General features: G+C 39.0%; 2 protein-coding genes across 3 annotated transcripts in view; one reads left to right on the forward strand and one right to left on the reverse strand.

Moving 5' to 3' along the window:
• LOC145488568 (uncharacterized) overlaps positions 1-260 on the reverse strand; it is a 1,895-nt gene extending 1,635 nt beyond the window's left edge. The window contains exon 1 of the mRNA XM_081467456.1: positions 1-260. This exon is cut by the window's left edge and continues 1,635 nt beyond it. The gene's annotated coding sequence lies outside the window, so the exon portion shown is untranslated.
• The window catches only part of LOC145488412 (uncharacterized), a 52,936-nt gene that overhangs the window by 12,837 nt on the left and 28,298 nt on the right, over positions 1-11,801 (forward strand). Inside the window, exons 1-17 of one of the 2 annotated variants that reach the window (XM_081467281.1) lie at positions 287-1,084; positions 1,911-1,964; positions 2,466-2,519; positions 2,834-2,887; positions 3,446-3,490; positions 4,121-4,174; positions 4,820-4,864; positions 6,252-6,305; positions 6,792-6,836; positions 7,485-7,538; positions 7,953-7,997; positions 8,287-8,340; positions 9,482-9,526; positions 10,044-10,097; positions 10,856-10,909; positions 11,173-11,226; positions 11,735-11,788. In XM_081467281.1, the coding sequence (XP_081323407.1) occupies positions 977-1,084; positions 1,911-1,964; positions 2,466-2,519; positions 2,834-2,887; positions 3,446-3,490; positions 4,121-4,174; positions 4,820-4,864; positions 6,252-6,305; positions 6,792-6,836; positions 7,485-7,538; positions 7,953-7,997; positions 8,287-8,340; positions 9,482-9,526; positions 10,044-10,097; positions 10,856-10,909; positions 11,173-11,226; positions 11,735-11,788 (927 nt within the window). In that variant the 5' untranslated portion in view covers positions 287-976. Of the gene's footprint in view, positions 1-286; positions 1,085-1,910; positions 1,965-2,465; positions 2,520-2,833; positions 2,888-3,445; positions 3,491-4,120; positions 4,175-4,819; positions 4,865-6,251; positions 6,306-6,791; positions 6,837-7,484; positions 7,539-7,952; positions 7,998-8,286; positions 8,341-9,481; positions 9,527-10,043; positions 10,098-10,855; positions 10,910-11,172; positions 11,227-11,734; positions 11,789-11,801 lie in introns of those variants that run through there. The other variant, XM_081467271.1, reaches the window with a different exon arrangement.

An 11,801-nucleotide genomic window follows, 5' to 3' on the forward strand; every position in this document is an offset into this window, starting at 1 on the left:
CGCGCTCGTTTTGGTTAGCACCAAGAAATCGCGACCTGGGTTGGTCCAGATTCACGGACCGTTCACGATTCACGGACCGTTCACGATTCACGGATGTTGCGTCAAATCTGACAAATTTCATATGCTGAGAATGCGAAACGAAAACCCTGGGCACGCTCAGAAAATCGGGTCGCGATTCTTGGTGGCGTCTGGGGACGAGAATGCTCGGGGAGGGAAATCACATAATTATCGTGGCGTCATCGTTTTCGAACAGCTCCGTTTTCGTGACGGATTAGTGTGGCCTGACCAGAAAGGAAAAACTCTGTTTTCAAATTTCTTTGCTGTAGTGTGGACCAGGCCTAAAGACTGGACGTAGTTCATGGTTCAGTACTATATAGAGCCACCACCGTTTGCCTCTTTGGCTGCCGTCTATGCAAATGATGAACAAGAAGTATGCAGGGGCGCAGTATAATTTAAAATTATTTTTGGAACTCTCAGATTGTCTTTGTTAGGAAGTGAATGGATCTGATGCTGTAATTGTTTAGTTAACATTTTCATGCGGATGATTTTGTCAGGAACGTCCCGTCCGGAACTTCAACTTGTAATTAATAAAATACCTCATTCTCTCTCTCTTATTGACGCTAGTACTGTAATGGTCGCGATTTTCACGTAGGGGCAAGGGATATTCAGCATAGAACTTCCAGCCGCTCAGTGTAATTATCATTTCACAGCTTTTCGTTTTGAAGTCTTTGAAAGGCTTGTGCGACCAGAGGGCGTGGCTGAAATTCGGATTGATGAAATAAATCTTTATTTGGCTTATTCGCTTTCAATATTGAATGGTTTCATGCCCTTAGCTGAAACCTAAGAGGATAATTGAGACATACCGGCACAAGAATAACGAAAGAGGTTCTTTGTCGTTTCCTTTGCTTCGTTCGCATATTGGAGATGGCTCGGCTTTACCAACCGAGGTGGTCCTGGTAACGATTGTTCTGACAACATGGCCGCTTACCAGTGGACTGTTTGCTTGTGGTTATTTTATGTGGTTATAATAAACTTGTTTCGCTCAAGTTTGCTTGCGGTTAGCTTTGATATTTTTGGAAAGGACAACATTATCTTGTATTTGGCCCTTTCCAACAAATAAAAGCTAACCGCCAGCAGACACGGGTAAAACTAACCGCAAAGCAAACAGTGTATTCGGTGTTTGGCGTTCCGCTTCTTTCATTTCTTAACGTACCCCAGGACTGCCAGAACATTCAGTTCTAATTTGACTCGAATGCATTTTCAAAGCTTTCTAGTGGGAGGCTCAAGTCTTAAGCGTTATCATAATGGCTTTACGGGTGACCGGCATTCGCTGGATGGCGGAGGTAATCTCAATGTAGGAAGATATGCCCGTTCAACTTTACAGGCTAACTTTCGCGTCGAAACTTTGTGTGTGGACACGATGTTAAGCTTAACTGAAATGTTTGTGTAACTGTAAACTGAGAAGCCGTTTCCTTGAGTGAAATAACAGTACGTATACAGAATTAACAATTTGACTATCAGCGGTTGCTTGTTTGAAAACTTCTAAAAAAGAGTTAAAGTTCGTTTTACAGCAATCGATGGAAAATTGCAACACATTATGGCCGTTTTTTTTGATAACAAAGTAGTTGCTTGCTCAGTATTTCAGGTCTTTTCTTTCTATCAACAGCCATAATAGCTATGGAATTAATGACGTTTTTGGTTGGGTATAAGTCTTGAGTCAGATAGAATGCATTTAGCAACAGTGAAGGTTGATCAAGGCTGGGAAATGGGGAAATTGAGTGGAATTTTGATAGGACCTTTTGTTCCTATAACCACATCTCAAACTAGGTATGATAATGAACAAGTGCAACACCTTTGAAACTGTGAGACTTCCATTAGTCTGTAATCTGTTTTATTGAAACACTTTCTAGGGTCCCGAGGGTTCAGTTGGACAGCCTGGTCCCCCAGGACCTGCTGGAGAAAAGGTAAGAACTGACTTGTACATCTTCAAGCCTAATGTATTGCGCAGAGATCAGTGTATGAGTTTTGCAGACTGCAGACTGCACAATGGTTGCTGGTAAGTAGTATTGTATTCCCATTTGCCTTTACCATGTCCACTTTTGATAGCCAACTGTAAGCAGGCTAACCTGAGTGCTATTCAGGCTAACCAGAGGGCTATGTAGGTTATTAACGTAGTCTGCATTTTGGAGTCTGCAATTATCATACACTACACAAAAATCAATACGTTTGCAAAAGAAAACAGATCATGCATCTAATCAGAGATATCTGTGAACATAATATGGATTCCTCATAGTAACTGCTACAATATCAGTACAGTGTACTCTGTGAAATGTTTCAGTTTGAATCTCAGATTGTTTGTGTCTTACAGAGGCTGGAGTACTGCGTGGTGAGAAATGCCTTTTAATTTGTTCCTCGGCAAAGCAGTTAGCTGAAAAGTGATTTTTTTTGTTTGCTGTTTTATGCAGGGTGACCAAGGACCAAGGGGGCAGTTCGGCATGCTGGGCCGTAAAGGTGCTAGGGTATGTGAAGTTTACTTGATATGAATTATTTTATAACTTTATGTCTTCTTCTTTCAATGCATGACTGATGACGATGATGATGACGATGACGATGACAATGACAATGACGATGATGATGACAATGACGATGACGACGACGACGACAATGACCAATAGTAAAAATATTTTAATGGGAAGTCCACGTCACACACCTACACTGGTATTCACTGTAAGCTGCTTATTAAGACAAATCTTTTCTTAGCTGAAAAGGGCATCTCTCTTACTGTTCAATGTTTATGGAATTATATTGTAAAGCCGGCATTTTGTTTTTACAGGGAAAACGAGGCAAGCCAGGGCCTAAAGGGCCGAATGGGTTACCAGGAGAAAAGGTACACATGTTTGTCTCTGTAAGAGCCAATTAATTAGGTGGTGCCTAAAGAGGAAATTGAAGTTTTGTGAAAAAAAAAAAACACATGCAGATGGTATACATGTAGGTATGTACTTGTGAAAGCTGTAACCATCGATCATTGGCAATGATAGTTGCAGCTTTCTCATGATTTTTTCATAACTGATTAAGGTTAAAAACATTCAAATAGCTGTATTCAGTGGATATAATCTCTTTTCAATTATGTTATGCTTGATTTAGTATATTATGCCTGATTGTTTTAAAGACATTATCAAGGGATCAGAGAGCTATCTGGAAGGCGCTCTTTCTGGTTTTCTTGAAGAATCATTCTTTTTTGGAAGCCTGTGGTGGGTTATTTTTGCCAGAGAGATGCAAACTAGATCTGGGGCTACTGTTGCTTCTGGAAATACAAAAAAAGTGCCCTCTTCCGCTCTACCTCTTCCATTTCCTTTGAAGTAGGCATTTGCCAATGCTATGATCTACAACAACTGACAGAATTACTATGAAATTAGTTCACACTGGAATCTTTATCATTTTTTAGGGTGAACAAGGGCCAACTGGACCAAATGGTGCCAATGGTGTCATGGTAAGTTGAAATTGTTTTTTAAATAATTATGCAAGTCAACTGACTTGCTGCTATACATATAGATTGGATAAAAATCTCTCATGTGATCAATGTTGTCCTAAATATACATTTACAACTTCCCTGGGGAAATAAAGCTGTATAACTTCCTAGCCACTTGTAAAAAGAGAGAACCAACTCTGATCAACAGAAATTTTGTTCAGGTCTTCGGTGGAGATGTAGTACACTACTATTTAGCAGGTTGGACTATGGGCCAGCTGATGCATTCAAGTCTGAGCTCTTGCTTTGGTCATTACGTGGGTTGTTGGACACTTTTTCCTCCTTACATTAACAAATGGTTGTAATAAAAACTTCAAAAATACTGGGGGTAATCTCTCAGTGATTTTCACCCTATCTGGTACTGGTAGGAGGCAGAGGAAGGGGACAATAATCCTGCATGCTACTAAAATCAGTGAAAGCTCTGGGCAGCTTTGATCTGCAGGCAGATTTTACCCTTACATCAGCGACAACTCTGTGGTACAGAGCATTCAGTACTTACAGTGATGCAAGTAAAGTCATTGAATCTGAAAACTAAGATGTACCATTGCTTAGAAAAGTTTCAACTTAATAATTCGATGTTGCCTTTTGTTGCAGGGCCAGCCTGGCAAAACAGGAGCCAGAGGGCCAATGGGTGATCTGGGTTCCAAGGTACGTGTTTTTACTAATAGAAATAACTGAAAATTAAACTTGTTGATCAATATACATTTCAGATTAGTTACAGTACTTGAGATACACAGCACATAGAGGCTTTAATTGTTTCTGGGCTTACCACGTTGATTGAAACCCATGACAATCAGGAATGCATTGTAAAACTAACAATTACACAGTCATGTATTTTACACAGCTTTATTAAATCTATTTCGTTTTCTATAGTCAGAGCTTGTAGCATTATCTTGTTGCATATGTTAGCTTGAGGCCCTTAAAAATGTATCACAACACGCAACAAATATGGGACGTACAGACGCATTAAGAATGAGAGATTATTATTCTACCCTTTTTGGTACACATTGGTGGCACATCAGGCAAGTTTGGTTGAGCCACGGTTCGTATTTTGGTGAGACATAGTCAAGCCAAAATACCCATGGTGAGATGGAACTCCCTTGGTATGCCCCAAAGCATACCAAGAAAGGTACAATTTGGTAATTTGGCCAAGTGATCATGATACCATAGACAAACGTGTACCACGTCAGTGAATTAGAATTGCAGTACATCAGAACAATAGAGAGGGCTTGCCTTCTGATTGGCTAATTGTGAATTTGGGTGCACTAACCATTGTTATCTTGCTTTCAACAGGGTATGGTAGGACCTCCTGGCCCTCCGGGACCTCAAGGACCCAAGGTGCTGTGAATATTCATTCAGTCAATCCCATGCACATGTAGTAAATACATACTAAATAGCTTGAACTCAGGGCTGGAGTGATTTGAATTGAGTCATTTGTCTAGTGTGAAAAGAACTGTTCTTGATAACTGTGTACAATTTACCTGAGCAAAAGTGATCTTCAGAGTCAGTGTCAGAGTGGTCATCTTCAGAGTCAGTCGATGGTGTGATCTATTAAATGTGTTTGTGTGCGTTTGACTACCAACGCAAAAGCAAACATGTTAGAACATGTTGAGTTCCAAATGCAAATGCAAGTTTACTCAAAGTTTAACATGCAGTTCAGGGCTTCAAATAATTTCCGGGCTGGTGCCAGTCAAGTTGTCCCATCAAACCTATTTTTGCTCAGACATATTCCATTTTTGGCTGGACAAACATCGATTACGTCTTATCGCTATGAAAGTGCCCCCTCCTCCCTTCACATGGTGTTTAAATATGAAACAAGTAAATTTTCAAAGCATTTATTGTATGTGAGCATCGATCTCAATGCAGGAAAAGTTGAATGCATGGGACAGCAAAATCAGTATCACATTTGTGTGAAAATTTGCAACGATAGCCGGAAATTTTGTGACTATGAATCATTTATTAAAAGTTCTTGGTCTGGTAGTTAAGTATCCACCTTTTTCCCCTCCTTTTTCACAAATGCCAATAATATTGAACCTTTAAATATTGAAAACTTGAAACTCTAAATTTTTTCCTTACCAGCATAAACAACCGGACAAATTGTCCGGCCATCTAAGAATTTGACTGGACAAAACCTATTTTTGACCAGACATTGTCTGTTGACCGGCCGTTATTTGAAGCCCTGCAGTTGATGGTCTGCATATCTCTGATCGGTACCATTTGCATCATGGTCCATTGGCAGTGATTGATCATTGAACAGCTGTTATGGTATTGACTGTTAAGTAAGGACTCCTCTAATCCAATTCACTCTCATTAGCTCATAAGGTATATTTCTAAATGAACTGGGCAACTTTGTTATGGTCTGATGTGTCTCAAACCTAAATTGTAGTGAAATCATTACTCTAGAGAAATTGTGAAGCAATCATCAACCTGAGAAACTTAAGAGTAGTCAGGGACCTATTATTGATATTAAGTAAATTCACGATGATTCAAATTACTACTTTTGCTTGATTAGGTGTCTGAGGCCTAGCTCTCACACAGAGGACTTTTTTTAAAAGACAGTTTAGATCTTCACTTTCTAATCAGGAACAGTGGTGCAGCTTTAAATATCAATCATTCACCTGTCAAAGAGATGTTCTAAATTTGTCACTTGTGCAGCTTATTGCTGTGGTAGTTAACTATTTAAAGGCAACACTGACTAAACTGAATCCACTGGATATTTATGCAGGGTGCTGTGGGAACACCAGGGCAGCAGGGAATTGCAGGAGCCAGGGGACCAAGGGTAAGCATTGAGACTTTTTCACTATATAGCTGGATTGCCCGGAAGTAGTAGGTGGGAAATTCTTCTTTCAGCCATGCCACTCGGTCACAAACAACCACTGCCACCTCACCCTGTGATGTAAAGTAAAACCCCAAAGCTGTCTTTTCTTTGTCTGTGGTTCTGTGCCAGGTCTCTCTACATGTACGTCCACCATGTTTTCTTTTTCTCTCCGGAGCCCCAGAGCCCAGGTTAATGCCATCTTCTGATGTTGGTGTCATGTAGCTTTCATTGTGAGATTTAAATATGTTGCCATAATGTTGCTAGTAGATTTGCTCACTGATGGTGCTGATGTTAGCCTGGTTATGGTTAATTCTTTTTAGGAAACAACATTTATTTGACTGTACAATTTACTAACTAAAGTTTTTTCTGAGACCCATGCATGATCAAAATGGATATTGTCATTTAAGATGTGTTAAATGTTCATTTATTTATATTTATTTTCTCAAGGGTGATCCTGGAGCAGATGGGCCTGCAGGTGAAATGGGCCCACCGGTATGTTTAATTTTGTTTTTTGATGCTTTGATCAGGTTTAGTAGGACATCATAAAGTTTTAATAATTTATTTATTAATAAATTAATTAAAAGTATTTTTGCAACCTTTTTACAAGCAAGTAATTTTTAACTTTGTTTAGTCAAACCACTTTCAAACATGTTTAAATTGTTGACTAGTGTGAATGGGTATTATAGTCTATAGTGAGCTAAGTCAATGGGCCCTAGTGTCATTGGTCAAATTGTACTTCAGTTAGCCTGACTGTATAATAATTTCTCCAGTGAGTCTAAAAGCACCTCGGTTAGCACTCTGCAATCAGTTAGCCTAAATAACACTTTGTCTGGCCTCAGCTCAATAGTGATCCATTTAGTCACAGTATGTAAAATATAGTACTAAGGTTAGCCCATCAAAGACAGACAGATTCAGTGAAAGTAATCATGGTAATATGAAAGACTCATTGACTCAGTACTCATGAATGTAGCCTTATTTTGGTATTTTTATGGATTGATAAAAATATGTCTTTGATCAACAAAAATTAGAATTTAGATGATTTTTGGTATTTGTCTGAATGATGCTAGAACATCATAGTCAGTTTCTGCTTCAGTTTGCATGCTGTACATTTGATAAAAAGTTAACCAATTGCCTTTTTAGGGTTTGCCAGGTGCACAGGGACCCCAGGGACTGCGTGGTCAACCTGGAAATCCTGTAAGTACGGAATGCACCAACAAATATTTTACTGAGCATGATAGTGCCCTATACTGATAAACAGTCTGACCATGAATATATAGTCAAGACGGAATCTGTGGCCTAAGTTTAGTTCTAAAAATATTCATCATATTCACCTTATCTTTATAAAACAAATCAGGTGTAGCATTTTCATTATCCCTCTATCTTCAAGGAAAAAATACATTTTTAATTAATTATATTTTGAATGAACACGTTTCATAAGAAATCTTTTAAGATTAAAAGAAAAGATTAAAAGTTGCACTCCAAATATTTTTTGACTTTTGATTACCACATAAACACTTAAATGTGTGCCTTATTTTCAGAAGTGATACCTGTGTTATTTCCTGCAGACTTGTGTGTGATATTACCTTACATATGTTTTGTTTGTCTCAGGGTCTTCCTGGCCCCGATGGACCCGCTGGAGAAAAAGGTGAAAGTGTAAGTGCAACAAAGTTATTGCTGGTGATAAAGTTTTAATTTACATGTAAGCCTTTCTGATGCCTCAGGTTTTGCTGATTGACTGTTTCAACATTTCATGAAACGAACGTGAAGTTTTGCATGATCTTTTTGGAATAACCCTGCATGGCCTGATACCCTGTAACAGTATAATTAATGAGTTTGAGTTGCATGCCAATTAATATGCATTTCTTAAACTCTTTCTCAGCCAATCTCAAATGTTGTAAATCTCTTTCATTAGACTGTGTTTATAATCATCTGTTTTCTGCAGGGTTCACCGGGACCCCCAGGACCTTCAGGACCACAGGGCGACCCAGGACCGAAGGCAAGACAATCGTGATCTTATAAGCATTCTATTCTGTGAAATAACTTTGCAGAATATTTTGATGCAAAACCAGTCAACTCATTTATTCTTGCTTTTTATGTGACGTAGTCATATTCCAAAATTAGAAATTATCTTTCCTTCTGAGGTTTTAGTTTCATCAGATAAAAGACCCTATAGGAACATGACGTTTGACAATGTTTTAACTCGACAGAGTTCTTCTTTTTGTAATACATGTAGAGTACTTCAAGCTTTTGCGTTGCATGACATGAAAATGGTCCCCCAGAAAGACTGTTGTGTAGATCAAAAGATGAGTTATCGCGTTAGTTTTTTCTAAATACACGGTGCTTGCACTAGAAGAAGAATTTATTTCAATGTGTCGGAACTGTAGAGTAAAAATTTTGTTTCAATTGCAAAACTCAACGAAAGATGTTTTTGTTATTTTACGGCCGCCATATCTGTGCCCCTCCGAAGGGCACAAACATGGCGTCTCCATACAAAGTTCTATAAATTTGGGTGACCCACTTCTGCGAATAATGGGCGCATGAAAAACAGCAGAAACCTGATTCTTGGCAAGGTTGATTATATAGCAAGCATCTACATGTATCATATCCCAGATTCTTGATTTTATTTACTGAATGGTTACGATTCCTAGTTATGGTTAGTGCGCTCATCTCTGGATTGAGCGGTCCGGGTTCGAGCCCTGGCCAGGGGCCTTGTGTTGTGTTCTTGGACAAGACACTTTACTCTCACAGTGCCTCTCTCCACCTAGGTGTATAAATGGGCACCAGCGAACTTAATGCGAGGGGTAACCCTGCGATAGACTAGCATCCCATCCAGGGGGGAGTAGAAATACTCCTAGTCGCTTCATGCTAGGGAAACCGGGATAATATAAACTCCAGCCTGGTGGGCCACTTGGCTCGTATACAGACTTTACCTTAGGTGGTTTACACAGAGGACTGAATGGCCAAAATATTAGTTATTGGAAAGGTTACCTTGGCGATGTATCTTGCTCAAGTTATAAACATTTTTTTTTAACTCAATACATGAGTTGAATTTTTCCAGCTTTTGTGGGATTATGGTTAGTTATATGTATTACTTACGACACATTCATGTACTTATCTGTTTCTATCACTTTGTACAGGGTACAACTGGACCAGAGGGAAGAAAGGGACAGAAAGGCGAGGCTGTGAGTGTTGTGCTTAGGCATTTTGTATACAATTAGAGACTGCCTTCAACAAAGTTCAATCAACTCAGCTCTATTTAAGACAGTAATTAAGACTGCTAAGAATGGAAACTTTTCCAGCTTAAAGATTTCTTTGTATGTGTGTTAATTCCCATGAGGAGCTGTTACCAGAAAAGCAAGAAAAAAAATATTAAAGTTATTTATCAAACGCGAAAGGCCGTGTTTGATCACATTTCCAAACACCGAGAAGAGTTGAAAATACGATGCGTAGAGGAGTGTTTTTGACAAAACTTTGAGATGTTTGAAATGTGATCAAACGCTTTCTTGAGTGTTTGTTTTATCTTCTCAATCGAAACGAAAACTACTAAGGGAAAATTAAATCGGGCCAAGTTTGTGGTTCTGTACATATGTACCAGTATGAGGTCTGAACAGATCTTTTAGATGTCAACCAAAGCAAATGTTTGATTTTCCAGTAGTTCTTTGGAGGTGTTTAATCTAATATATGTTGTGTGTTCAACAGGGTGAAAGAGGGTCCACTGGCTCCAAAGGCTTTGCAGGTGCACCAGGAGATAAGGTGAAACAACATAACATCTTGCTCTTGCAATTTAAATTAGAAATTTATATTTGGAATTATTCAGTAATTAATCATGCCCGTAACAAATTTATTTATTGTGGTTGGTTCTCAGCATGCCTTTTCATTGCATAATTAGTGCACATCACATGGGTGTCCAATTACAGGTACAACTTTGGTAAGTATGCCTGTAATTGGATGCCTACATGTATGCCATTTGCCCATCACTTATAATTACCTAATGTGTGTTTTACTGGCTTCCTGCTGTTCAATTAAAACATGATAGCAAATACTACTGATGCTTCTGATCTGAAAATCTGCTTTTGATGCTATTGCTATAGGAGCAGTTCAGGTAATGATGTTCATAATTTCAAATTAGGCTCACACAGCATGCTTGTTGAGTTTAGATCTTGCAATCAGGCTCACACAGCATGCTTGTTGAGTTTAGATCTTGCAATCAGGCTCACACAGCATGCTTGTTGAGTTTAGATCTTGCAATCACCTGATTACTCCTTAAGTACTCCTCTTGATTCAGTTACTATTTCGAGTATAAGTTCATCTCGGGTTCAATTGCAGCACTGGAGCTGCAAATCATCACACATGAGCAAGTTGCATCTGGTTGAACTCTTTTCTTGCAGGTGGTATTCAAGTTTGCATACTATTCTCTACATCTATAGCCTTGTAAAGCATTTGAACCATGTCTGATATATTTAATACCGTAAGCCTTCTGACAAGTCACTCCCAAATTCTGTCCATGGCAGGGTCCTGCGGGCATCCCTGGAGATAGTGGAGTACCTGGTGCTCAAGGAGCTCCTGTGAGTTGCTTTTAAAGGTTTTGATAAAATATCATGTTCTTTGATTGTGACAGACCATTTTCATCAAAGTGTAAATAATTTCTTATATTTTTTTGTTTGAAGTATCTGAGAAACTTACAGTATTCATAGTGAAGGTAATTAGAAAAGTGTTACATGTGCTGCCCTGTGTTAAATAAAATTGAACTCACAGTCAAAAAGATTATTAGGATACATATAACAAGTTCAAAGTTTCATTGTGTCATTTTTTTTTTTTGCAACATCAGGGTGAAATAGGAATACAGGGCCCTCCTGGTGCATCAGGCCCTGTTGGACCCAAGGTAAGAAGTGTGCATGGTGGAGGACACCCATTCTATGTCTGCCTTCTTGACGTGCAGTTGTCGGTTTGAAAAATCCCCAAACAATCCCATTCACTTGACCAACTGATAAATATGTCCAGACTAATTCTCAAAAATTCTGGACCCCAAATGTCACAACTTAAATTATAAAAGTGAATTTCAGTAGCTTTTTTTTTGTGTAACTTTGTGCAGTAAGATTGCATTTACAGAAATCAATCAATCAAGCAAACTATCCGTCAGTCGGTCAGTCGGTCGGTTGGTTGGTCAGTCAGCGAGTCAGTGAGTCAGTCAGTCATTGACCAACCAATCAGCCAGTCAGCAAGTCAGTCAGTCAGTCAGCCAGTCAGTCAGTCAGTCAGTCAATAAGTTAGCTGGTTATTCAGTCCCTTAGCCATTGATTGTGCCACTCTTCAGTATATAAGCCATGTGCAGTGAAACTTAAGAGAGCTATTTGCTAACATTACAACTACTTTATATTTGTTACCTGCAGGGGGTCATGGGAACCCAAGGCTTACCCGGCTTACAAGGGAATAAAGGTGAAAAGGTGAGCTGTACTT

Source organism: Orbicella franksi, chromosome 1 (genome assembly GCF_964199315.1).
Source record: "Orbicella franksi chromosome 1, jaOrbFran1.1, whole genome shotgun sequence".
NCBI lineage: Eukaryota > Metazoa > Cnidaria > Anthozoa > Scleractinia > Merulinidae > Orbicella > Orbicella franksi.